The following is a 27457-nucleotide window of genomic DNA, read 5'->3' as shown; positions in this document are numbered from 1 at the left end:
AACTGAAGTCAGGTCAGACAGTTGGCGTGGCTATCTAAAAAGTACAGGCAGTTTGAAAGAACAAAAATCTGGACACTAACTTCACAAGCCACTGAGGAGCATGGTATGTCAAAGCATCATGCAAAAACATTCTGACATTACTCCTCATGGGTCCTTCCTTGAAATCTGCATTCCCACACTTCCCTTCAGAGTTGACAGAGCTGATTTGTTCCCTGCACTTCGGCACCACTACACAAACACCTGGCCTGGCCCAGTTTTTCCCTTCAGAGGGGAGGAGGTCATGTAAATGCATATTTGTACCCATGCAACACATGTACAGTTGTTCAAAAGTTGCGAGTGATGACACATGCCGACTTTTTTCAAAGCACCTTTTGAACCTCTCAGCTTTGCATTACTCCGTGAATGGCGAAAAGCCGCACTCTGTGAAAAGGCTACAGTTTCCGTCACTAATTCCTGCAGAAGTATCTAACTAAGAATCTCATAAGAATAAAGCTTTTCTGGTCAATGACTGCAATAAAATTGAACATAAGAATAAAGCAATCATAGCGTCAGAATAATTCTACCTTTTATATAGTACTTTCTGAAAGTGTTCAAGACATTTCACACACATTGCATGACACCACAGTATAGATACTGACAAGTTACTTGGTGCAGTGGGGAAATGACTTGACTAGCAAGCCAGAGGTTGCCGGTTCGAATCCCCGCTGGTGTTTCCCAGACTATGGGAAACACTTATATCGGGCAGCAGCGATATAGGAAGAGGCTGAATGGCATCATCTCATACTGCATGGGAGATGGCAATGGTAAACCCCCTCCTGTATTCTACCAAAGACAACCACTGGGCTCTGTGGTCACCAGGAGTCGACACCGACTCAATGGCACACTTTACCTTAATTGGGTGAAGAGCCATCTTTTTAAACCATGGCTCTCTTATTTAGCAGAGAGAGCAGCATTCCTTATTCAGCCCACAATGTCTCTGGACATGCCCAGTGGCTACAGAGAGAGTTGTGTGTAGAAAAATGGTATATACCTATTTTTTAATCAACTGTTTATCACATCTGCAAACTACCCTTCCTGCAAGTTAATCAAAATAGATTATGTGACATTTTATCTATTATCTTTGCAATCTTTTTGTGAAGTGGGTTAGCCTGAGACACATATACTAGTGTCAGGTCATCTTGGGAGCTTTGGGGATGAGAAGAGTTTAGAATCCAGGTCTCCATGGTCCAAGTCCAGTACCCTAATACTATGGATATTTATACACTGCGTTTTCAACAAAAGTGCTAAAAGCACTTTAATAAATAATGATAAACATAATGGTTCCTGGTCCCCAAAGAGCTCACAACCTAATAGAAACATAAGAGAGACACCAGCAGCCACTACTGGAGGGATTGGATGGGGGCAGTGATTAGGAACTAATAACTATTATCACAATGGCTGTCCAAGAGGTTACCAAAAGTGCTATTATGATGGAATTATTCATGTCAAGTTCATTTTTCTACAGTTTGTAGACAAAATGAAATGTTTTCTGACAACACTATGGATTTTTACCATAACTAAGACCAAAAAAGAGGGGAGGGGAATCAGAGAACTGCTGAGGGAGAAAGAGTGAGTACATTTCTCTGCACTGAATAGCATCTGGGGAAATCTAGGCACCATTCCAATACATCTGTGCTGACTTCTCAAAGTTTATGAATCGCAACAAATTGTATCCTCCCATCAAAGACTCTCCTTCCATGTTTGCTCTTAAAGGTTTAACTCAAGTGGTGCACATTCACATTTTGTTTCTCAAGGCTCTTCTTTGTTGGCATTATACATGATTGGCAGTCTTTAGTGATGGGTGTGCTCCTTTCTTTCAATGCCTTCCTGCCAGAATTAGCTGCTAGTACAGTACCTTCAGTCACCTTAAGTGGCGCAGCGGGGAAATGCTTAACTAACAAGCAGAAGGTTACCGGTTCGAATCTCCGCTGGTATTATATTGGGCAGTGGCAATATAGGAAGATGCTTAAAGGCATCATCTCATACTATGTGGGAGGAGGCAATGGTAAACCCCTCCTGTATTCTACCAAAGAAAGCCACAGGGTTCTGTGGGCGCCCAGAGTCGAAATCAACTTGATGGCACACTTTACCTTTACAGTATCTTCAAAGTTGAACTATGCCTCAGATTTCCCTTACTCTATACATTCAAACATTCTTGCTATATCTATACATCTACACACGTTTATTTCTCAAATGTAGCTCTTACATACTTCAAAGCCTCAGCAGAGTTACAAGCTGTATGGAGAGAGATTCAGATAAAGGCTGATCTATATTTTCAAAAGAGGAACATCCATTGTATTGTCTCAGCAACACTCTGTACTGCCCAAGATCTTTTGCTCAAGGCAGTTTTAATTTATAGCAGATACATATGTGCATGTTCATCTCTTGGTAATTTGCATGTATAGAAAGGCAATCACAGATCAAACACCACATATGACATTTCCTTTTCACCTCCTAATGTTTCAGATGCAAACATCAATTTAAACTCTCAGCCATGAGTCTTTTAAATAAACAGTAGACCCATCAACGTAAATGCCATGGTTGAGTCAGAATGTAAAGGACTTCCATCATTACTATCCTAACTCTGAAATAAACTGACAATATATTTTTATTAATTTTATTTAAATCTTTTTTCTTTAAAAAAAAGTCCAGTCTGAGCAATTCCATATAAGCGTACTTGCACGCTGTCTCTCTCTCTCTTTTCCTCTCATTCACGTGGACTTGACTGATCCACATTCAGAGGGCGAATACACTTTCGAACTCTATGAGGGAGACAAATAAGTGTGCTTGCAAATTCCAAAGCAACATCTGGCGGGTCACTGTTGGAAGCAAAATCTGGACAAAAACTAGACAGAAGTTTGGCTCAATTCAGAAGGACAGTCCTTAAATACTTAAGATATTCTTTAACTGTCCCAGTCTGAATTTTATTTTTTGAAATGCTGGTGAGTGTCTTTATACATACTTACACAACCCAACTTTGCATAAAACAAAACATGAAAAACAAACTCTTAACACAGAGCCAAAGTTAAGGCACCAGTTCTACATTCTTGGGCACATTTTTTCTCCCCTTCCCCTCACACTATTCTTCTTCCTCTTCCTTGTATTTGATTGGGGATGGGTAGCAGATACTGCTTTAGATTTTGGTGTATCCAAGCCTTGCCTACCAAGTTCATCATAACCTTCTCTACTGATAAGCTGCTGAGCACCCCCTATAGGGAGACAGCCATTCGTGAATAACGGAAAGTTATCTATCACTTAGACCTCACTTTCTGGTGCTAACTAATCCAGTAATGCTGTACAGAGAAAATAAAAGCACTTCTGACTTGGAGCCAAACTTGCCATTTGGGTGTTATATCAATAACAGGGTGAGAACACGACAGACAGGAAGATGCTGTATAATGAGGTAACAAAAAGTAGCTTAAAGTGCCATGGGGAAGCATTTTAATTTTGAAAATGGCCCAATTTGCAACTCTGCAATACAAAAGGAACATAAACAATGGTTCTGTTCCTGGAAAAATAAAATTACATTTTTATCGTTACTGTAACTTCATGATTAGCATTACTGAAAAGTTACCAACTTTGGATTTAATAATACAGAGCAAAGTATTTGTTTAACATTCATCTCCTATGTAGCAGCCGATATATTACTTTAATGGAAGTCAGTGCAAATGTCTCCAAAATCTATAGTCTATTCATATATTATATTCAATGCATGGACATAAGTACCTATGTACATTATTCACACATTACATTCAACTTAGATATAAAAATATACTTCCTATTTGTAGCCTGCATTTGAGGAGGGCCTGCACTCAGGTTCACTTTTTAAATGAATAAAGAAAGATGTACTTTCATATAGGTGTCTGTACAACATAATGTCTGAATGGGCCTACAGAGGTTTGCCTATTTTAATGAAGGATATGGTGCAATCTGTGTACAGCCTGAGCATGGGGAGGGAGGGGAATAATGCCCAGTCACAGACTGCCTAAGATCTGCATTTTTTGAAATTAACATTTTATTAAAGTTTAAATGAGATCAAAAACAATACCGTCCCATAAATTTATCCCAGAACCTTCACACAGATAAAGGACTGGAAAGGAAGAGACCTACATACATTCAACCGAGGTGGAGGCTTGTGATGGTATAATTGCTTGGATTAGGCCTGTGTATAAGCTCCCATTCCAACAAGACACCAAATGCACAGACAACAGGTGGTCCTGAGCCTCGCCTTCCAGGGAAGGAGATACCATATTTACCCGAAGAGAAGATGACTCTGTATTTAAGACAACTCCCTTTTTTAAAAGTGAGGTTAAATACAGGTTATACCTGCATTTTACCCAAAGGGTAAAGGACTTTAAAGTTAAGACAGTGACAGTCCCCCAGTTTCTAACAAAGAACTTGGGAGCTGTGTTCGTTTTCTTGGTTCAGGTAAATACGGTAGATATGAGCATATTTCCATGGGCTATACACAGGTTGTATGAGGTTAGCAAAAGTCTTTCACTTGTAGCCCATAGCATTATGATGAAAACAGAAGACAAATCAGAAGAGCTAGAGATTTATTTGAAGTTTCCAGTGCAGCCACTTGAATTGCTGGGGGCGGCAGGAGAGTAAAGTTGCTTTTCAGTTTAAATTTTAATACAAAATTCAGTATATCCATCAGCATCCTTTAGGAATTACCATAACAAAAAGTTTGCACTTGCATCTATTTGTTCAGTATCATTAGGACATACCAATGTAACATTATTTGGGGAGAAGGATAGAACTAAGCCTATGTCCTACTTTGTTTAAACATTAACATGCATTGGCACTTTTTTCACTTGAGGGCACATTTGCACTGCAAAAGTAAGCCCATTTGAAACTGGTCCTGAATGCTAGCAACTGTAGGGCTGTGTGTATGCATATGCCAAAAACAGTTGAAACAGAGATCCTTATCCCTTTCAGAGAACTACACTTTCCCAACGTTTCTTGAATAGGAACTGTGATTTAGAATCAGTTTGAAACTGGTTCAGATTTCTGGTGTAGACATGGAATTATTATTAGCTATTATGCTTAGTCATTTACTTACTTCTTTAACATGAGTGTGAAATGATACAGACATGTCCAACAGGATCTTGCGTTGTTCTACACGCCTAACGAAATCCTGTATCCGGTCTTCCAGCTGATGGGCTGCTTGATAGATTTCTTCAGGGTCGCACTCTCCTGTCTGAGCCAGCTGCTCAGCTGCTTCTAGCAGCTTGTCTGCATTGGTGTATGTATTCTAGGGGTGAAGCAGTGGGAAGTCATGTAAAGGGAGTTTTCTGCCAGGGGTTTAAGATGCTTAATTGCTTCACAATAGCAAAGCATTTCCACAACATGCAAACAACAAGCATGTGATCCACTGAAATTTGCCATTTTGCCATGATCTTCACACAGCTTTCCTCCTACATTTTACAATCTCTCAGATGTATGGCAGATCAGATTAATTCCTAACATTAACAATCACTGCCGTCGTTAGTCAAAAGAGTTATTAGTCAAAGTGTTACGGCATAGAATATTTACAGTCAAGGCTCAAAGGGTTTAGAATCCATTGATAAGAACTACTTCCAGCTGAGTGCATGCATGAATTCTGCACATATAACACACCATCTAAGACTTAATAAAAACAATTTCAGGCTTCCCCCCTAACAATTTGGGAATTAATTTCCAGAATTGGCTAGGCTTCTAGCAAAACTCAATACCAAAAAACATACTTTAACAGTTTTTATTAAACCCACCTTCTTGTGGTAGCAAGCATGAATTGTCCCCTTTGCTAAGCAGGGTCCACCCCGATTTGCATTTGAATGGGAGATATGTGAGCACTGTAAGATATTCTCCCCGGGGGATGGGGCTGCTCTGGGGAAACCATCTGCATGCTTGCATTCAGAAGGTTCCAAGTTCCCTCCCAGGTACCTCCAAGATAGGGCTGAGACACTATGAGAGAGATTCCTGCCTGCAACCTTGGAGAAGCAATTGCCATTCTGTTTAGACAATACTGAGCTAGATGGACCAATGGTCTGACTCAGTTGAAGGCAGCTTACTGTGTTTCTATTACAGCATTAAAGCTCTGCCTTATTAAAGATAATAGGTGGTCTACAGCTCTGACCCAGTGTCTGCTAGGTTGCTGACAACAGCATTCATGGCACCTAGAAATTCAAAATGTGACATCTGAGCCAGGTGATGGACACAACCAGGAGGAAGAGTAAGAAAAAAAGAAGAGGAGTTCGCTCCCCACCCCATGATGTAGAGGAGATTGCTGGTGTGAGAATTGTGTGCCCCCCCCCCGCCCCCTTGGAACAGAGGACAGCCTAGCTCCTAAATTTTTGGGCTGGCTCCAATTTGTTGAAACCTGTGTTAGAAAAATACAGTATTCTCAACTTATCCTTCACATATTAATGCAGATACCAAATTCAATTTACTTTCAAGGAGTGGGCTATGGCCAGATCCAAGGTGGGGGCCATGCCTGCACCAGTGGTTTGACTACTAGGGGTGTGCACGGAACTGAGGCGGGTAGGCTTGAAGGTGGCGAGGGTGCAGCTTTACGAGTGAGGGAGGGTGCACTTACGTCTCCCACCGCTTTCCCCCCACCAGTGTCTGTTTCCCCCCCCAAGCCCATCAGGGCAGCAGCGTACCTCCCTGCTGCCCCATTGCCCCCATTGTCTAAATATGACAGCAAGTCTCCGACATGCCAGTGCACACAGGGGCGTCGGATACTTCTGGTCATATCCAAGCAACGGGGTGGCAGGGAGGTACGCTGCCACCCCAATGGGCTTGGGGGAAAATGGTAGGGGGAAAGTGGCGGGAGGGGTAAGTGCACCCACCCCAGCTCTTAAAGTTAGACACCCCCCGCTGTCAAACCGGCAGAACTGTCAGTTCTGCAAACTGGTTCAGAGGCCCATAAAGGGCCTCCAAACCGGTTCTGTGCACATTCCTAATGACTACCTTTGGAATGAGGAATAAGACATGCATGTATGCACATGCAGTGACAAACACCACCATGCTCTAGGAACGGTAACTTAGTATATCAGGTAAAAATATTGAAGCGAGCCCAGTTATATGGTACAGGTTCGAGTTTAGAGGTCCTGGATCTTACTGTATAACAAGCCTCCTGATTAAGTTTTGCATGGTTTTCTATGCACGTGCATGTGTATGTGTGAGAGGGGGGTGGAGAGGGAGCGAGTGCGAGTGCTGAATGAGTAATACTTCGTTCAACCCTGGCCTAGAAAAATGATGACCTTCCTACCTGTAGCCTTTTCACCTGAAACACAAGGTTTTTCACCATGTTTGTGTGAACTAGATGCTTTTCTGATATAATAGCTATCTAGTAGTTTTCTGTTCCTCAAACATAAGGATTAGTAAAGGAATATTTATATGACAGGGGTTAATTATATATCTGAGTTATAGTAAAAATATATCAAAAGAAGCAACAATAGAAGGCACTATGTGACAGCCTTTTTTCAATCAATAGGACTGGAATGCTGATGCATTTCTCTAAATTATGATTTCTGCTCAATCATGCAAAATTTATATTTCATGATTAAATGTAAAGATAGATGTCAGGTTGCTTTTCAGAACTTCACCTGACTGTGTTTTGTATGTATGGCTGTGGTCAAACTGAGGAGTATGCTCCTTGAAATTACTTTTAACACCTTTACAATAAAAACTATTTTGAAGTCTTATGCTTCATCTATGTTTTATATTCTATATATGCACTATAAACTATACAAGTATTTTATTAGAAACTCTCTCAAGTTCTTATCTTTAATATAGTCAGAACAATAACTTAGTGAACATGAATTCACATGTTCTCAAAAATTGGAGCTTTGCCACACTGCAGTTTTCTGATATACGCTAAGGTTAATCTAAAGTAATGTCATTAGAAGCAATCTGCCACAAAAGTATGGCTTTGCTTCACAATGTTATGACTATATGTATATTAAGTGTGCAATTGGTTTTCCATACATACAGTTGTTGCCTTCTAGTGAGGCACAGGTATTTACCAATGAGACTGTATTAACCCTGCAATAATTCATGCACAGAGCTGAAAACTAGTGATGAGTAAATTTCCTCAATTTGGATTGGGATCCACAATTATGAAGAAAAAGTAGAGAATGCTTAGTATTCAGAGTGAGTATCATGAGTTGCTGAGATTCATGTTCTACACACTGGATTACAAGCTTACCACTGGAGACATCCATCATATCTCAGAACAAGAAGGTACATTAATGACATCAGCTAATACCCTGAGATGCCATTTGCAACACAGCAAGTTATTTGGAATGTAATTTTGCAAAATAAATGTCAATCGTGAGTTGATGCAAAGGATGTGTGTCCTACCTGTGCCACTTCTTCAAAGTCTTCATGGCGTTTCTGCAGTGCTCTGGCTCGATGCAATGATTTCCCAACCCCTGTATGTTTGCTAAGGAAAGCTTCCCCATGGTTTTCAATCCAATCCAGCACCTGCAAGAAAACATCATTGTGAAGGAATCCCAACTGCTGTCTTATGGTGTGCTTCAGACAGCATCAGCTACTGCTGTAAGTTACAGAACAGACCAATTTAAGCCATCATTTGTGCTAAACAAGTTCTCCAGTTAATTACATTTCTTCCTTACTCAAACCACTAAAGGTTCAGGTAAGGTAAACCACCAACACCCCCTAGCACACAATGCATAACTATCCAAGAAGAGCCAGGTAAAAGCAGATAAAAGTCTAGCAATCGTTAAAATTCTGATTCCAGAATAATCCTGCCATATCATCACAGTTGCCACCAGCTCATCTGGTGGCCACACAGCAATGGGCCTTCTCTGTTGCTGCCCCAAGACTCTGGAATATGCTCCCTGCTGAAATAAGAGCCTGCCCATCTCTGACAACCTTTACAAAGTACATAAAAGACTTATCTCTTCTCTCAAGCTCTTTGATTTGACTGTGCTTTAAATTGTTTAAGGTTTTTATTTTATACTGTTGTAACAAAGTTTGAGGCGGTACACAAATTTGATACATACATACATGCATACATACATACATACATACAACTACTGCACATGGCAGTCACCACACCACTGGCAGTAGTTTTCACAGGGCTATTTGTTCATCACATAGTATGTTGCAACTCCCTTGAGGAAAGTTTACATGACAAAATTATCAATTCTGTATAACAAGTTAGTTCCCTGCTAACTGAGTAAAGAGGCACCTTTTTAAAGTGGCAATTCTCTTTATTTAGAAGGGGAGAGCAACTGGTCCTATCCACCCCAGCATAGTATCCCCCCAGTGACTGTTGCTGGTGTCTATCTTATGTCTCTTTTTAGATTGTAAGCCCCTTTGGGGACAGGGATCCATCTTATTTATTGTTTCTCTATGTAAACCACTTCGGAAATTTTTTGTTGAAAAGCAGTTTATAAATATTCATAGTAGCAGCAGCAGCAACAGCAGCTATACAAGAACAGTCATGTGGAGACTGCCATCAACAGGGGAGCAATTAGATCTCAGACTATCAAGCTTCAAGAGCTTCCTAGAGGACTTCCAAATGACACAAAGGACCTCCCACTGGGCTGGGTGCCACTTACATTATTTGTAAATCCCAGAACCACCCTGCTAGACCAAAGTTAAATAGCAATAGCAATAGCACTTACATTTATATACCGCTCTATAGCCGGAGCTCTCTAAGCGGTTTACAATGATTTAGCATATTGCCCCCAACATTCTGGGTACTCATTTTACCGACCTAGGAAGGATGGAAGGCTGAGTCAACCTTGAGCCCCTGGTCAGGATCGAACTTGTAACCTTCTGGTTACAGGGCGGCAGTTTTTTACCACTGCGCCACCAGGGGCTCTTCAAGCCCATGATCCCATTTCACACAGAGGCCAAGATGCTCCAGGAAAGGTCACAACTAGGGCATGAAGTTTTTATTTGCCACTTTCACCCCAACAACTGACATTCAGAGGTAGATTGCCTAAAACATATAGCTTCTATTTACCTACCATGGATGTGTCTAATCCCTTTTTACAATTATCTAAACCAGTAGCCATCACTACATCGCAAAAAATTGCCTAAGTTAACAATATGTTGTGTGAAGAAGAACATTATTTAGTCTTTCCTGAATCTATTGTCAATCAATTCCATTGAGTTCCAACATACCTCTGTCCTTCTCTGCACCATGTAAATTCTACACACTGATCATGTTCCCTTCCTTAGTTGTCTTTTTCTCTATACTAAAAAGGCCCAAACATGCCAAGAAGTTGTAAACCATTTTGTTGAAAAGTGGTAGACACTCAGACTAGCATAAAATTAGATATATGCAAGAGCAAACAGCAAAAGGCAGTGTCAATCATACCACCAGGTAAGGCACATGTAAAAAGGGCCTTAGTTTGATCAACTCAGCCTTAAATATAAATGACAACAATCCAAAGCAGTTGATACAAGCAAAACTGCTCCACTGACCTCTATGACAAGTGATCCTTTCACCCTGTAGCCTCTGGCTCACCATCTTTTGGATATAAGATACTATAGGGAAATTATTCTAATTGATTTCAGCATATAGCAAAAATTATTTCAGGGAATATTTGAGACAACTTAAAACTTTCTGGTTTAGGGCTTTGTCTTTAGAGACCTTGCAATAATTCTTGGAAATGCTGGATACTTCTCAGTCATTTAAATGTCAATACTGTGCCAGAGATGATATTATTTCAACACTTCCTTTTCTTTTGGAAAATCCTGTCTACCTTTCACTGGAGACAGCTTATTGTCCAACATTAACTAAAACAGTTCTTTTCCAGCCTTGAGATTCTTAAGATGCTCATCAGGAATTCCTGAACGAGAAGATCAACAATGGCCAACAGACTACCTGGAAAGATGCCCTGCCGACTATTCCCCGTTCCCTCCTATGATAGATTTGGAATCTTTTGGAGAGCATTTACACTTCAGACAGAGTGATGGTGAGGCCCAAGAGGCCTTCTCAATATCCCATGATCCCATGTGAACCAGGTCTGTACCCCAGAACTCTTCTCAGGGTCTTCTGTGATATGCAGAGATTCCCTGGAATATGTGCAAGGGTGCCTTGATAGGCAAAATTCATGAGAAAATGTTTGCTTGAAGGTATATAGTTTTTTATCCTCTCCCAACAAGTTGCCTCTTCACTTTTATCCATCAAATGCAAGGTTCTAATTGTACTATCAACCAAGAATTCTGCTTTCAATTCTCATTTAAGTCAATGTTCTTTACTAACCAGAACCTACTCAGCAACTAATCATTTTAGGATTTGAGGCCAACATACACATCACTATACTATTGCAAAAAACAGTAACACAAGCAAGATGTCCCACTATTCCAAATTCTCTACAGATGCATTATATTGGCATGCTTCAATAAATTGAAGAGCTTTCCCTTAAAGTGAAGTTTAATTCAAACCTGGCCAAGTAATATTTTCAAAAATTGCATGTTATGCATGAGCCAACTTCCATCCTGGAGTCTGCAAGCACAAGAAAGCCTCATACATCAGGCATTCTGCTTCTGCTTGTATTAGTCAGAGGGTCTGCACAGCCTTCAACCAAACATTCAGTTCTAAAGACTTTCCCCCAGTTGTCTATAGCAGAAGTCTCAAGCAACAGGCAGAAAATCTCAAATACTTAAACGGGGATGGGGGTGGACTTTGCTCTTCATCTGCACAGAGTTGCAAATGAGGTCATTCTGTTGGTGGAAAAACCTCTTCAAATTTCACTCCAACACTGAACAATGTATGCAGCCTTGTACAATGCATGGAAAAGGCCAATGTAGATGGAATGTTCCTGATCTCTTACCCATGGCTAAGAAAACAAGAGCAGGTAGAAGAATCACTCCTCTCACATCAAAATTCTCATTGGTCTTTAACTTAACTTTACATTCTCATTGGTCTTTAACATGTAACTGACTTTAATTCAGTTAATTCATTCATAACAATTAACTGACCTTAATTCTGTTTCCCTCATAATCAGAATTTGCTAACCAGCATGGTAAAAAGATAGAGAGCATTAGGTCTGCACCAGTCCAGAATCCTTCCATCTAAGTATCCCATGTTGCTTCAAAAAGCAGAGTATTTTTTTTTTTTAAGTGCTGTTCTTTATCAGCTAGCATATCCTTGATTTGAGCACTTTCAGCACTTGATTCACTGATATTAGCATTTGCATTTAGTTTCCTGAACCATTCTAGGGTTGTCCAACATCCATAGTTATGAGCCATATTACTTCATATCCTTAGAGGCTATTCAGCAGAAAAATCAATCCTAAAATTAAGTATATTAAATCATATATGATCTAAATTTTGTATTATTTCATATGTTATTCTGGACCGTTTCTGTTCTGGTGCAGTTCCTGATTGTGGTTAGCAACAGAGAAAGGGATCTTTGCAAACAAGGAAAAACTGCAGTACTCAGAAGTTAGATCTGCAAGAACTGTATTGCTATTACACAGTATAACATTATGGTATTTCCAAGCAGTGAGGCAGAAGTCTTTCCAAGGCTTATTACCTGAGATCCTGTCCGATCAGTGAAGACAGTAAAGCAAAGGGAATAAGGAAAATATGCCTTTATCACACCACTAACCCTTACTACTACTGTACCTACAGCCGAGGTGCTTGCTTTCAATGTGATTCCAAGGCCCAAATCCATGAGGTTGGCAGATTTTCAGTCTAAGGGACAGGACCCTCATTTTATCTTATGATTCTTAAGAGCTTTGGCTTAAGAACAGCAGCACCCCAAAACCCTATTAGAGGGAAACATGTCAAACCATGGCTTATGCCAACTATAGTTTAGAACCCGAACCACAGTATGAACTTCCAAGTGTACAGGGAACCCATGGCTTAGAGCTGCTTGTCTGCTTTCATACTCCAACTGCGCTCCAGTCTCAAGGCGCAGCAGCCTCCAGAAGTGGAACAACGGCTTAACCAGTTTGAGAATTCAGACATAAACCCAAGTAATTGCTGCAAATACATTTCAAACCACAGCTTCCAATTCTGGTCTGCCAGCCAATTGTAAAACCTGCCTTGTCCATTCAGACATCACACTAAACCATATTTAGTGTGATATGGTTTACAGCCTTTTCTGTAGCTGCTCCTGGTCTATGGAATGTGCTCCCAGAAGATATCCACAGTTTAGGCTTGCTGTCGGCCTTTAAGAGAGCCCTAAAAACCTATTTATTTGGCCTGGCCTTCCAAGGCTTGTAAAGTGTTGTTGTTTTTAAATGTATTTTAATTGGTTTTAAATAGTTTTAATCATTTTTGAATTGTTTTTATATTGTTTTTAGCATTGTTTTAATTGTGGGTTTTATGTCTTTTGAAAAGTTGTTGTACACCGCCCAGAGCCTCTGGATGGAGCGGTTTATAAATGTAATAAATAAATAATAATAAATATATATATCCTTAGCCATGGTTTGGTGCAATGTCTGAACTGATGGCTTTATGCATAAGAAGAAGCAGCAGCACAAAAACCTGTCCCAGGCAGGATGTTGTCATTTTCTGTCTGTTCCATTAAGATTTATCTTCACTATCTCTCCAGTAAAGGAGTGAAGTGTTACCCATGCCTCCTGGAATAAAATACAGCAGCTTAGGTGACCCTCACACACAAGTCCAGCAGTACAGGAATCACTTCAGCATGGTGCAATCCCACTTAGCAGGGGTGCATGCATGAATATGCAGGACATAAATTTTTAAACTGAATACCACAGCCACATGGGTGAAGATGATGGCACAGATCATTCCTGCAGAATTGTTAAAGAACTTAAAATAGCCAACAAGAAAAGCAAGCAGCAGCAACAAAATGAAACAAAATGGATAGCAATGCTATCTATGTCAAGTCTTAACCACCTTGCTCATGAATAATGAAAAACAAACAGCATGCATCTCAATGGAGGCAATATTGTGCAGAACTTTATAGGTTTCATTTCTTGCAACTAAACAACTGTATTGTTTTGGAGAATGACCTGAAATGGCTTTTTAAAAAAAAGAAAGAAGAAGAAGAAGAAGAAGAAGAAGAAGATGAGAGAATATGTGTCGGTTGGTAATACCATCAAACTTTGAATACCCTTTTCAAAAAAGTAGTTCCAGCTTTTAAAGAGAGCCAGCTTTTAAAGAGAGATATTCCATATTCAAGTATGGAATATCTGTTTCTTACAACTTGAAAACATGTGTCTTCATTATGAAAGACACTGATGATGAAAACCTTTTGCTGCAGTTCATTTTAATTTTTGTCCATGGCCAGAGAATCCATGCTTGGGAGAATCCACATTCAGTCCATAGCTCGTAGTGGTCCTGTGGACCAGTGTTTCTCAACCACCGGTCCCTGGACCGCTGCCGGTCCCCGAAGGGTTGAGTGCCGGTCCCTGACTGGGAGTCAACCCCCCCCCCCAACTGAAATCAAGGCACTCACTTACTCAATTTTGCACATGGCACGGAAGAGGAAGAGTATCATGGAGGCGTGGGACCCTTCTTGTGCCTTGCCTCCACGTGCTGCTGAGATCTTCCTACAGCTATCTTATTCCCTATCTTTACAGCTTCAAACTGTATGCGATGCGGGGGCATGGAGGAAAAAGTATGGCAGTGGGCGCCACTTGAAGGGCTGCTGGTTCTTGCATGCTCATTGTTTGCAGCCAAAGGTTGGTTGATTGAAACCCAGCTGCCTGTTGTGGTCGAGGCGCCTTGAGAGGGAACGCTGTTTCCCTCTTGCATCAGTGGGGCTTGCTTGTATGTTGTTTTCATTGGCCCCATGTAGCTTTTGAATTTTTCTAATGGCCCAACATCCCCTCTCCATTGAGTAATCACAAGCACCTCCACTCCAGACATACTGGAGACAAATTTGTTCACCCAGGCTTTTAGATTCAGGGGTTCTCAACCTTGGGTACCCAGACATTGGTGGACTTCTACTCCCATAATCCCCAGCCATAATGGCCAAATGCCATTGTTGTTGGGGGTTATGGGAGTTTAACTGAGGGACCCAAGGTTAAGAACCCCTAATATTCCATGTTTGCAAAAGATTCCAAATTTAATTATTTTAATGCTTATATTATTTTCATTCTAAACTGCCCAGAGATGCAAGTTTTGGGCAGTATAGAAGTCTGATAGACAGACAGACAGACAGACAGACTTGAAACCCCTTTACTAACTGCTGGTCCGGGAAACTGCGCATGAAGAATGTAGCGGTCCTTGAAACTCTGCACGAAGAATTTAGCGGTCCTTGACTCCAAAAAGTTTGAGAAACACTGCTGTGGACCATCCTTGCTTTATGGAATTTTCAATACCTCTTTGTACATTTTATCCTGCCTAGGAGAGAAGGAAGACTAGAAATATTTTTTGTGTGTGTGTCTCTCTCTCTCACACACACACTCTATATTCACATCAGGTAGCAAAAAAATGGCAAAGTTGTACACAGATGACACCTTTGCCCAAGAACACTGAGTGGCAGAACCAAATCTCTGCTGGTCTCTGCATTCCTCAAGAGGTTAACCTTTGATGGATTCAAAGCCACCCTAATTCATCTGATAGCCACTGATGCAGATGACAGGCAGCCGCAGCTTTCAACAAACTGATCTGTGCAGCTCAAACAATATGACAGCAGTGCCACTTTCAAAATTACACCTGTCAATTTTATGACAAAATAAAACCTATTTGTGTGGGGTTTTTTTGTTTTTTTTAAATCCACCAGAAGAAAACCCACATGTGAAGGCAGAAAAAGCTACCACACTAACTACCACCCATCAATGGCTCCCAGTTATTCTGGAAAGAAACAGATCAAGAAATTTGTCAGCAAGCTGAAACCTGCAGTAATGCTTAAGGAGGAAACAGGAAAAAGAGGCACTTCAGCTCAGCAGGCCACCTCAGCCACTGTAACACATTGTCAGAGTCTGAATAATGTCATCAGATTGGTTGATGGGGATAGGAGTTGTTTGTCTATAGGGATTTCTAATATTTGTATGCATCTATGTATGTAGTGTGCCACCTCAAACCTCCATCTCTGGGCAGTTTACAGCAATACAGAACAAATTAAAACCTGAAAATAATTTAAAACCACAAGTCTAGTTAAAAAGCATGGGTGATTAAAGGTCAGTTAGTCAATCAATCTTTATTATGGTCTTTGACCAGCATAAGGAAAAACATAACATTGTTATTAAGAGCAGTCAAAGCCTATAAAGACAGTAACTGTAAAATTAATGCTGAAGTCTTGTTGTCAGAACATAAAATGAGCATAGAGCTAAAATCTATGAGAAGCTCTAAGTTTTAAAAGTGAGATTTAATTTTTAATAAAAATAGATGCATAGAGGCTAAACAGATAAAGCTAACTCTATAAAAGCTATAGGATCTGTACAATCTATGCAACATCCGCAAGAGCGAAAGAATAGTTTCCAATGGGTTAAAATCTAAGTAAAGTATGATAAATTTAATTTACCAATATGGTAACATGAAAGCTGTGTGTCTAAACAGCAGGAAGGGCAGAGCCGGTTTGGACTGTATTGGGCCTGGTCAATTTTTGCTGGCGGTCAGGGCTCGGCTAATTTTGCAAGCTGCTGCGTAGAACTTGGCTACATTGTGTGTTATAAAAGGGTTGCTGTCAGAGAGTAGTAGGGATACGTAGAACTGGCTTGTGTGGCCTGGCAAGCTTGTAAGCAGAGGGTGAATGAGGATACTGCATATGTCTCTGCAGAAGGGGCAATGTAGGAGGATGTGCTTGATCATTTCAACTTGTCCAGGGTTGCAGGGGCACAGTCATTCCGGGAAGAGGATCTTTTTGTATGTCCCATCTAACACAGCCAATGGAAGAGTGCTGCAGTGAGCCAAGGTGAAGGTTCTGTGGTAAGGGGCCTCTAGCTGCCCTAGGTATGTAGCAAATGCCACTATTTACCTTATGCTTTCGGCGATAGAGAGGTTTAGATCAGTTTGGCACTCTGTATCCATTATGTGCGGTTTGAGAAGCATCCTGTTCTGCTCATGGCTCAAGAAGAGTGGTTGGGGAGTGGGGAAAAGACCGCCCAAATGGTGTTAGTTTTGCCTGCATGGTTAGCTACCAGGTAGATTGGTATCTGTCCTCCAGCATTAGCGGGGCTAGGCCCATTGAGAGCAAGGATAGTCTTAGCCAATAGATGAGTATGAATAGCGATGCTCTAACCTCCAGTTTCATCATTCCTGCCTCCAGTCGTAAGCTGGAGTATGAGCTAAAGCTGTTAAGTGTGAGGTCCTCAGGTGACCGGGTTTCCTGTACCATCACTTCCAGAGATGAAGGCTTTGAAAGAGACATCTCTGCAGCTCAAGTGCCAACCTGCTACATTCCAGATCAGGAAGAAAACCTTATGCTGCTCTTTTGAGCACCATGCTGTGGTTATGTTGGCAGAGATCTGTGTTGGCAGGTTCCCAGTGAGGGTGGATGGATCTTGAGTTGTGGTGGACTGGATGCCTGGGGCTGGAGCAGTCCCTCAGGAGGATTCTGGTGCAGATGGCTCAAACGATTCTTTGGGGGGTGCGTTGGCTATTGGCTGGTCTTATGGTTCAGATGAAACTACAGGGGGTGCATTGGACAACTGCTGCTATGGTGGCAGCGAGGATGATGGTGGACATGTAGGCGACACCCTAGGGTCCTCATTGGATAAATGTGGTGGCTGGAACTCTTGAGATTCTGTGGGTGATGTAATGGTCTCTATCTTTGGCACATAAGTATTTGTATCTTGAGTCAGTTACCCCTGCTAACTTGGCAAAGAGGCACCTTTTAATGTGGTGATTCTCTTTATTTAGCAGGGGAAAGTAACTGGCCCTATCCACCCCCAGCACAGTACTTCCAGTGGCTGTTGCTGGTATCTATCTTATGTTTCTTTTTAGATTGTGAGCCCTTTGGGGACAGGGTTCCATTTTGTTTATCTTATTTATCTGTTATTTCTCTGTGTGAACCGCCCTGAGCCATTTTTGGAAGGGCGGTATAGAAATCAAATGAATGAATGAATGTATGAATGAATGAATGAATGAATGAAGTAAATAAGTGAGGTTAATGGTTGGCATGCATTCCCATTCCTTAGGTCCTCGGAGCCTGTGTGAGATAGCTGAGGCTCTAAGGGTGCTGCAAATGGTATAGATGCCCTTTCCTTAGTAAGTGCTGTCTCTGTATGGCTTGCCTGAGGCTCTTCAGCATCAGAGGGGAGCCTGGGTGAGGGTGTTATATTCTGGGGCTGGTCAAGTATAGAGGTAACCCCACTGCCCAGGATGGCTGGCATTAAGGGGTGGTGGTGTCTCACTGGTGTCCGTTTTGCTGTCGTTGGCCTCTGAATCAAGGTTAGAGTCAGTGTCAGAAATAAAGTGAGAATGGTGGACTGAGTTTACTCATTAGTCTGGGTTTGCTTTCAGTCTATGTTGGTTAGGGTCCTTCTGATGTGGCCTGAGGAGCGGTATCAGTATCCATCTTATTTTCACTCTCTGTGAGATCAGGGTCTGAGTGGGAGAAGAGCGCTGCCAGTGGCTGTGTTTGGGCTTGAACAGCCTCGAGTAGTTTTTTTTAGTTCTGCGAGGCCCGAGTCTATAAATTTATGACTTTCACTCTCTTCAGGCCATAAAGGGTTGTCTGCTGCATCTGGTTGAGTACAGCAGTCATTTGCAGGTTGTTTACTCATTCTCCTAAAGAAGTTATCATGAAGGTCACTTGGAGAAGGAGCAGTTTTGCTTCCAAGTGCCTTTGCAAACAGAGGTTGTACCATGGAGTCCTTGAAGATTCTGATAAGGCCTAGAGACTTTGGAGTCAGGCAGTATATAAAATATTTTTTAAAAATGTCTTATGTTATAGTTGTAAGAGAGGTGCCCCTTCATCCAGAATTAGTTTAAGTGGGAGGGCAGAGTAAGAGAAGGTAAGCAAGATTATTTTAGTTTCTGGGAAACTGGGTAGGAGCTGGGCCAGATCCAAGTCTATAAATCTCGGCTAACAGTTTAAAAGCAAACTCAGGGAATTGATTATGGCTTTACTAGATGACCATCTCCCTACGTTGGTGTAATTCATCGTGGTCTGAAGCGGCATCTGGGAGGTTTGAAATACACGTGATATATTCGATGAGTGGGTTGTTTCTGGCAGCCCTGCATGAGTCTTATGCAGAGTTTTGGCTGGGGCCCCATCAGGAGCTGGAGAGGGAGCTGCCTGGGTGTTGCCGAGCATAGCTTTAGGGGTTATAGCTGGGCTTTTCTCCCCATAGTTGTCCCTCATTACAAATGCATCAAAGGCATGCCAAAGTTTATCTATCTTCATTTTTATTGTGCTTAGACATTCCAGAGTCTGAATGACAGTTTTTGGCTTAGGAGGCAGGCATTACCTAGGTATTCTGGTAGCAGTTCATGGGGGTGATGAGGGGGACGTCTGGCCCCCTTGGATTTCTTATCTCTCTACTCCAGGGGATTTCTCGGGCCCAAGTTGTTAGATGGCGAGGAAGATGCCTGATGTAATGCAGTTTACCTTGCAGGAGACTCCTTGGGGGATGGGGAAGTGTTCTCCATGGCCATGACTGTAAATCTGTTCTTGATAGGGAGTGTAAAGATTGTACTCATGGCTCTGTTGGTGGGAAGGAAGGAGTCGGTCCTCATTTACTTCCCTGCCTTGGCTGGTTGGTCATTTGGGCTGTTCCTATTGTCTATTTTCTTGCTCATGGTTAAAGACTGCAAGGTTTCTACTTGAGAATTTCAGCTCCAGCGGAGGGAAATTCAGTATTGAGGCAGGAGCTCATGAGTTATGCTGCTAGCTTGTTGCCATCTTGGCCCTTCCCCAATGAATAAATGCATCTTTAGAGACTTCTTAAAAGTTGTCAGAGGTGGGGAGGCTCTTATTTCAGCAGGGAGCGTATACCAGAGTCTTGGGGCAGCAACAGAGAAGTCCTGTCCCTATGCAGCCACCAGATGAGCTGATGGCAACTGCCAATGAACCTCTCCAGATGATGGCAATGGGGCTCACAGTGAAGAAGACATTCTCTTAAATACCTTGGGACTAAATTGTTTAGGGCTTTATAGGTTATAACCAGCATCTTGTATTTTGCCCAGAAACTTATTGGTAACCAGTGTAGCTCTTTTAATATAGCAGTAATACGGTCTCTTCAAGATGACATGGAGACCAACCTGGCTGCCGCATTCTGGACCAACTGCAGTTTCCGGACTACATACAAAGGCAGCCCCACATACAGAACGTTGCAGTAGTCAAGTCTAGAGATCACCAGCATATTATCACTCTCCTGAAGTCGTATCAGCCAAAGCTGATAGAAAGTACCCTCTGGTCACTGCCTCAACCTGAGACACCAGGGAGATGTTTATATCCAGAAGCACTCCCAGACCACGTACCTGTTCCTTCTGGGGAAGTGTGACCCCATCCAGAACCAGCAGATCAAGAATGTCTCCCAAGTTATGACTCCACACAATAAGTACCTCTGTCTTATTTGGATTCAGTCTCAATTTGTTATCCCGCATCTAACCCCTCATTGCCTCCAGGAATTTATTTATTGTTCAATTCCTATACCACTTTTCATTAAAATAAAATCAAAGCAGTTTACAATATAATAAACACAATGCACAATTAATAAACAAAAAATATAAAATATAAATATAATCTCTATTTAAAAGTTTAAAAACCTATATAAAACAGTAATACACAAAACAGAGCAGCAGCAGCAAAACGTATACTCTCATTTAAAAGCCTGGGTGAAGACCCACGTCTTTATTTGTTTTCTAAAGTGGATGCAGCAGAGGAGTGGATGCCAGCTGGGAGAACTTTCCAAAGTCTAGGGGCAATGACTGAGAAGGCCCTGTCCTGCATGCTCAACAGCCGAGCCTCCCTCACCATCGGCACATGGAGCAGAGCACCCTCCAATGATGTCTCAATGCAGGCAGAAACCTTTGGGAGCAGGCGATCCCTCAGATATCCAGGGCCCAAACCGTTAAGGGCTTTAAAGGACAAATCCAGCACCTTGAATTAGACCTGGAAACAAATTGGTAGCCAGTGCAACTCTTTCAGAATGGGTGTAATATGATCCCAACGGAAAGCTCCAGATAAAATCCTAGCTGCCACATTCTGCACTAGCTGCAGTTCCCAAATATTCTTGAAGGTCAGCCCTATGTAGAGTGCATTACAGTAATCCAGCTGTGATGTGACTAGGGCATGGGTAACAGTGGCCAGATCTGTCTTCTTGAGAAAGAGATGCAGCTGGCGCACTAGCCAAAGCCATGCAAAGGCATCTCTGGCCACCACCTCCACTTGAGCATCTAAATGCAGAGCTGGGTCCAGCACTACTCCGAAGAAGTGCACTTGCTCTTTCAAGCAGAGTGCAACCCCATCCAGAACCAGTCAAATCCCTTCATCCCAATTGGCTCTCCTACTGACCAACAGCACCTCTGTCTAGTCTGGATACAATCTCAATTTACTAGCCCACATCAAGCCCATTACAGCCTCCAGGCCTGCACCAGTAGGGGGATGATGCCTTCTCCTGATGATGCTGACATGGAGAAATAAATTTGGGTGTCATCAACATACTGAAAACACCCTGCAACAAATCTCCTGATGATCTCTCCCAGCCATTTCATGTAGATATGATAAGCACAGGATCTGCCCCCCACACTTGGAGGACCTGGGTATATTTCACATTCTTTAAACTAAGTCTGGCAAGTTCTGATTATTAGTTGATGAGCTGGGATACCACTGGATACAAGTAAGTAAATAAAAGCTTCTTTTTCAGCATGTTGCTTCTTTCTCTAAAAGGTGAGCTCTCTACTCCTCTTATCTTCTACTCTCCAGCCAAATGAACTCCCTTGCCACACTTCTTCCTACTCTTTTCAGTCACTTGCACTGAAGGGCCTGGATGCTCCCTGCCCCCAACAGTTGCTTCGAGGGTTCAGGGTTCATTCTCTTCTCCTCATGAGCTTATGCTTCTATCACCATGGGATCCTGGAGGTATGCCAACTGTCACTTTTCTAAGCTGGTCCAAGTTATTCAACCCGTCACTTGTTCCCTCCCTCTGGAACTCTTCAGGTTTCCTTCAGCTGGGCATGCTCAGAATTTGCACATACATCAATCAATTATTTGTTCTTAAGAGAGAATGTGTGCTCTCTGAAGTGTGGAAGCATGTTTTGCTCCAGCATTTATTTTTTATATATCTACCATTTTCTTTATCACCTTAAGTGGCGCAGCGGGGAAATGTATGACTAGCAAGCAGAAGGTTGCTGGTAGGGATGGGCCCGGACCGGTCCGGAGGCCATTGTAAAGGCCTCCGGACCGGTCCGGACCTTGGTGGCTCGGTTCGGGGGTAGCTTTAAGAGCGGCGGGCGGGTTTACTTACCCCTCCCACCGCTTTCCCGCTCTGGCGCCGTAATCTTCAGAGTAATTGGGGCGGCAGGATACCTCCCTGCCGCCCCTTCCCCGCTGCTGCTCTGCAAACCTCCCAGGAGTGCTTTGCGCGCACACATCAGAGACGTGATGAGCACTCCTGGGAGGTCTGCAGAGCAGCAGCGGGGAAGGGGCGGCAGGGAGGTATCCTGCCACCCCAATTACTCGTAACTTTACAGCGCCAGAGCAGGAAAGCAGCGGGAGGGGTAAGTAAACCCTCCCGCCACTCTTAAAGCTACCCCCCACCCCAGTGCCGGACCGCAGTGTGGCGGTTCCGTGCACACCCCTAGTTGCTGGTTTGAATCCCCAATGGTACTATATCAGGCAGCAGCAATATAGGAAGATGCTGAAAGGCATCATCTCATACTATGTGGGAGGAGGCAATGGTAAACCCCTCCTACCAAAGAAAACCACAGGGCTCTGTCGGCACCAGGAGTCAAAATTGACTTGACGGCACACTTTACTTTTACTGTACCATTTTATTTGTGCCAAACTAAGTCCATGTTTCTCTTATATGCCATACCATTTCCTCCACACACAACCAAGCATGTTTGGCATTCAGTTGCATGTGTTACTAAAGATGCAGTCCTAAAACATGCTTACCTTAAAATAGGATGCCATTTTCCTATCTGCAGTAATATTTAAAATATGTGTATTGTAGATACTCACACACACCAATCATTCTTCCCCCTCACCCATCCCACTGCAATTAATGTCCTCCCTTCTCAGCTTGACATTTGCTTTTGGCCCCTGTTTGCAATTTGAGAAGACAAGGTCAATCATTACTTTTATCACATCAGGTAGTGCTTGGCTGATTAAGGGGGATCAAAGTGCACTGGCTTAGAATTTTTCCTTCCTATCATGTCTGCTCCTCTTCTTGATAAAAAGTAATGTCGGGTGAAAGGTGAGCTTTGTTTTGTTTTTTTAATGCTTTGCAAGCATCTACAATTCACTACATCCCAACACCAGGAGCCATGAACTGACCTGCTGTACATCCTGTTGAAAAACACACAGCTGAAGCCGCTGATGTAGGCGAACCTTCCGATGCTGCCAGATGTTCTCCAGTTGCCTCTGGTGATGCAGTACTTCATGAATAACATCTAGGACATGATGCACTGCCTTGGAGTAATTGGCTGAAGCTGTTAGAGAGTCTGAGCTTCCAGGAGTCAAAGGCCGTTGCAGCTTGTCAAGTAGAGACTTTCCATCTTGGCTCATCTGTTCAGCAAAATAAGAACTTAAGTGCTCGCTTACGCGCTTCACAATTACAATATCCGCAATTCAAACTTTGCACTTGCCTTTCCAAATCCAACAATTAACTGATATTCCTCTCCCACAAGTGCATGTTGGTACATATTACGGCTGGAATCAAAACAGTCCCATATATGCAGAGGGACAGAAGGTTTTCCCCTTCCAGACATAGGCCTTCTTATCCACATCAAAGCTCCCACCCTGCAGAGGTTTGAGAGGGTTTATTTTGATGCACTTAGGTCGTGGATTGGGTGGGGGTGAGGGGAGCCAGGCAGAGAGGCAAGGCACCGTAGGAATGGGAGGCCTGAAAAGTGCTGCTGCACATACAGAACACCATACTTCACCTTTTGAATATAAGCACCTTACAAATCCAGAGCTGTTAACATGTATGGTTGTTGCTTCATTGTGACTAAATTATGCAAGTTGCTTTGTTACTTTAGTTTTGCTGCTCCCCCCCTCCCCACCACCAAGCACTGCATCTTATAAGCTCCTATTCACATACCAAAAACTATGGCCATCAGCCTGCTACTTTCATCTTGCATAACAGTTTCAGCACGAAAGCAAGCTGAGATATAAAGGGGATTAAGCAAATTACACGTCATATTTAATAACTGATCTATAACTATGGCAGCTGGCCAAAGGTGACCCCATACATTCTGTTTAAGTCTGAGGAAATGAAGAAAGGTAGTGGTGCAGATGCAGCACTGCACCACCGCAGAAGGGTGCCACTACTGGCAAATGTTCATTCAGACAGACATTAGCTTCCATAGTCACACATGAGCCCAGGTGCAATCATCCTCACAAGTCATTGTTGCAGCTATCATGGTATCCCCGAATTTTAAAATGAAAAGGCAATGTCCACAAAAGGCTTCAATCGAGTCAGAAGTCTTTAGCCGGAGGTAGCAGTTATTGATTCGAGCCGGTACTGCCCTCCCATGCCAGCACTGCAGCAGCTTCCTCGGTCTTCTCTGGAGCCATGAAAAGAATCCTCCTGCTGCTGGATTTCTTTGTGTGTGTGAATGAGCAGGTAGGTCACAGTGCAGAAAGAAAGAGTTTACGCTCAGAAGCACTCCCGCTGACTAGCACAAGGTTTCTGACCATGGGGAGGATCTTTTTAAGTCTTCTGTGTGAACTCAGTCCAAGGCAAACTTGAGAATAAATTGCCAGTAATCAATGTGTTTTCTGTTTCTAAGTTTTGAAACCGTCAAGGAATCATGTCTGCTCTGAAATGATGTTATTGGAAAGTTGTATCGGCACCTAGCTTGACTAACTGAATGCATATTGCTTAAAAGTCCAGTCTTATCAAGCTAAATGCTTCCAGTAGCTCTGCTCGTAAAAGGAGCAGAAGAACTGGCAAAAAACTGGTTACTTCGCCAATCTACTTTCAAACAACAGCCAAATATTAAGCATGACAGTGGAGGCAGAAGTAATTTTTCACTCAGTAATCAATCTGATGCTTGAGTGAACACATCCTTTTGGTTACAATTTATTCAGGTGTATTGAACAAGAAAAGAAGTGTAGGTCCCTTAATCTTCACAGTCCTTTTTATAAATACAGAAATGGAATTCTAATTTCTTTTCTGCCTCATGCCAATGAAAGTAATTGACTCTGTACCATGATAGTACAAGGTTGTCTTCCTCCTTTTTAAAGCATTTTCTAACTGACTAAAGGACCACGTACGAATGACTTTTTCAGCAAGACACTGCCATCTCTTGGGAGGATTTTTCTCTTGTTTATGTGGGGGGGAAATCCTCATAGTAACATTATTGAAAGAACCCAGTCAAATGGCTGTTACTGTATATGCCAAAAGAAAATACTGATTCTGTTGCTGGATTACACCACTTAAACTACATTTAGAGAATCAAGCATTGGAATCCTCATCCACATTAAACACACAACAAAATAATGCATGAACATACAGAAATAGAATGGTGGGCAGAGGTTGCTAGCGCTGCCATCTCCCAGATACAGTAGTTTTGAAAGTGCAGGGAACTGTAGGGAGATGTTTTTTAAACATTAAAACATTCTAACTACCATCCGAAGAATGAAGTGGTACAGTGGATCACATGAGGCTTCAGAATGCTTGGTTTGTCTCCATGGTGGTCATCACATTGTTTTTCACTTTAATGCAGGAACAAACTAACAACATTTCTATGCTGATTCTCCAACACATCTCGTTGTTGCTAAAATGGTGTTTTAAAGGCAAAACAAGGAACGCTGTGCATTATTGCATAAACTACATACTTCATTCTTAAATAGGTTTTTGTAATATTGTGGGGAGAAATTAAAAGCAAGACACTTATGAAAGTCATAGCTGTCAGGAACATCTAGTGTATTTTTGCAATGTAGTAGTCGTCAGCTGTATCATACAACCCTGGTCAGCAATTAATTTTTAACAGGAGCTGTGTTTTCAGCTGAGCATGGGCTAAAGGGCCAGCAACACTGGCTGTGTCTTCCGACTTCTTCCCACACAGGCAAAGGGCTTGTTAACCTTCTCTGCCCCAGGGTGACTATGGGAGTCCTCCTGTGCTTTTTAGTCACCTCAAACTGCTCAGCTCACTAGAAGAGAAGGAGAGATACAAGAGCCACCTTAAGGGCTTAAGTATCTTAAGGGCCGCCACAGAGAAGGAGCAGACTTGTTTTCTGTTGCTCCTGAGGGCAAGGGCTAGAACCAATGGGTTGAAATTACAAGGAAGCTGATTTAGGTTAGGCATGAGGACTAATATCCTGACTATCCAACAGTAAAACAGTCTGCCTCAATCTGTGGGTGAACGCTCCTTTGCTGGAAGTTTCAAACAGAGGCTGTACTACAAATGGTGTAGCAGTTTCTGCTACAAGAACTCTCAGAGCATCACTAACATCCTGTGAATTTAACTTTGCCAAGCCAGCTCTATTTTTTTTTAAAATTTATACTGCCCTTCCAAAAGGCTCAGGGCGGTTTACATTATTTGAGGTGTGACTGTCATATTTAAGCAAGAGGTGGTAACTTCAGTCTGAGTCAAACCTACAAATCATGTTTCGTGCCTCTTCAGATGCATGTGCATTTTCTCTCCCTCACACACCAAACATCCTTCCTCAGAAGCTCTACGCCTCTCACTGCATTCAGACATTCAAAGTGCTATCTTTATATGAATGCAAGATTTTGTGGACCCTGCGATACAGAAACTGTTTTTCTCCTGCTCTGGATCTCATCACACTGAGGTTGGGGGAGGGAGAAGGGGGAGAAGTAGAGCCTAAAAGGTCCTCTTATCTTCATTCCATCACAGCATCATGGAAGAGTGCCAACCATTCGTATCGTATTTCTGTTGCTTAGTGATAATTAGAACAGCAACAATTAACATCATTAAGCTAAAGAGAGGTTTAGGCATTGCAAAAAATGCTAGACAAACCAGTCATTAAAAGCATAAAAACAGGTTGTTCACCTGTTAACAATTGATCTGGTAGAGATCCGTTGATATCCATAAGAATGGGTAATGTGCTTGTGCAGGACCCTTGCGGTAGAATGCAGCACCTCATCGAGGTGACTGAGCCCCTCCCACATGCCTTCAGAGTGCTATTTAAAGGCGGGCCAAGCAGTGCAGTTTTCCTTTTTGGAAAGTCCATCGGGGTGGCAGCATACCTCCCTGCTGCCCCATTTACCAGAACTAGCCGGAAGTATCTGTTGCGCCCGCACGCAGCAGCACAGACGTGTGGGCACGCAAATGGCTGCCACCCTGATGGCATTTCAGAAAATGGAGCACCTTGATTGCTTCAGGTGGTTAAACATTCTGTGTATTGTATGCCAGTTGGATGAGTTCAACCAGTGGTCTGGAA

The 27457-nt window shown here is 42.4% G+C and overlaps 1 protein-coding gene across 10 annotated transcripts in view; it reads right to left on the bottom strand.

Moving 5' to 3' along the window:
* TRIO (trio Rho guanine nucleotide exchange factor) overlaps window positions 1-27457 on the bottom strand; it is a 371831-nt gene that overhangs the window by 185224 nt on the left and 159150 nt on the right. For all 10 annotated transcript variants that reach the window (XM_053242690.1, XM_053242687.1, XM_053242689.1 and 7 more), the window contains 3 exons: window positions 23381-23611; window positions 8392-8514; window positions 5105-5296 (listed from right to left, as the gene is read on the bottom strand). In XM_053242690.1, coding sequence (XP_053098665.1) covers window positions 5105-5296; window positions 8392-8514; window positions 23381-23611 — 546 coding nt within the window. The remainder of the gene's footprint in view (window positions 1-5104; window positions 5297-8391; window positions 8515-23380; window positions 23612-27457) is intronic.

The sequence above is a fragment of the Hemicordylus capensis genome, chromosome 4, assembly GCF_027244095.1.
Source record: "Hemicordylus capensis ecotype Gifberg chromosome 4, rHemCap1.1.pri, whole genome shotgun sequence".
Taxonomy (NCBI): Eukaryota; Metazoa; Chordata; class Lepidosauria; order Squamata; family Cordylidae; genus Hemicordylus; species Hemicordylus capensis.
This window is presented reverse-complemented; position numbering and strand designations above follow the sequence as displayed.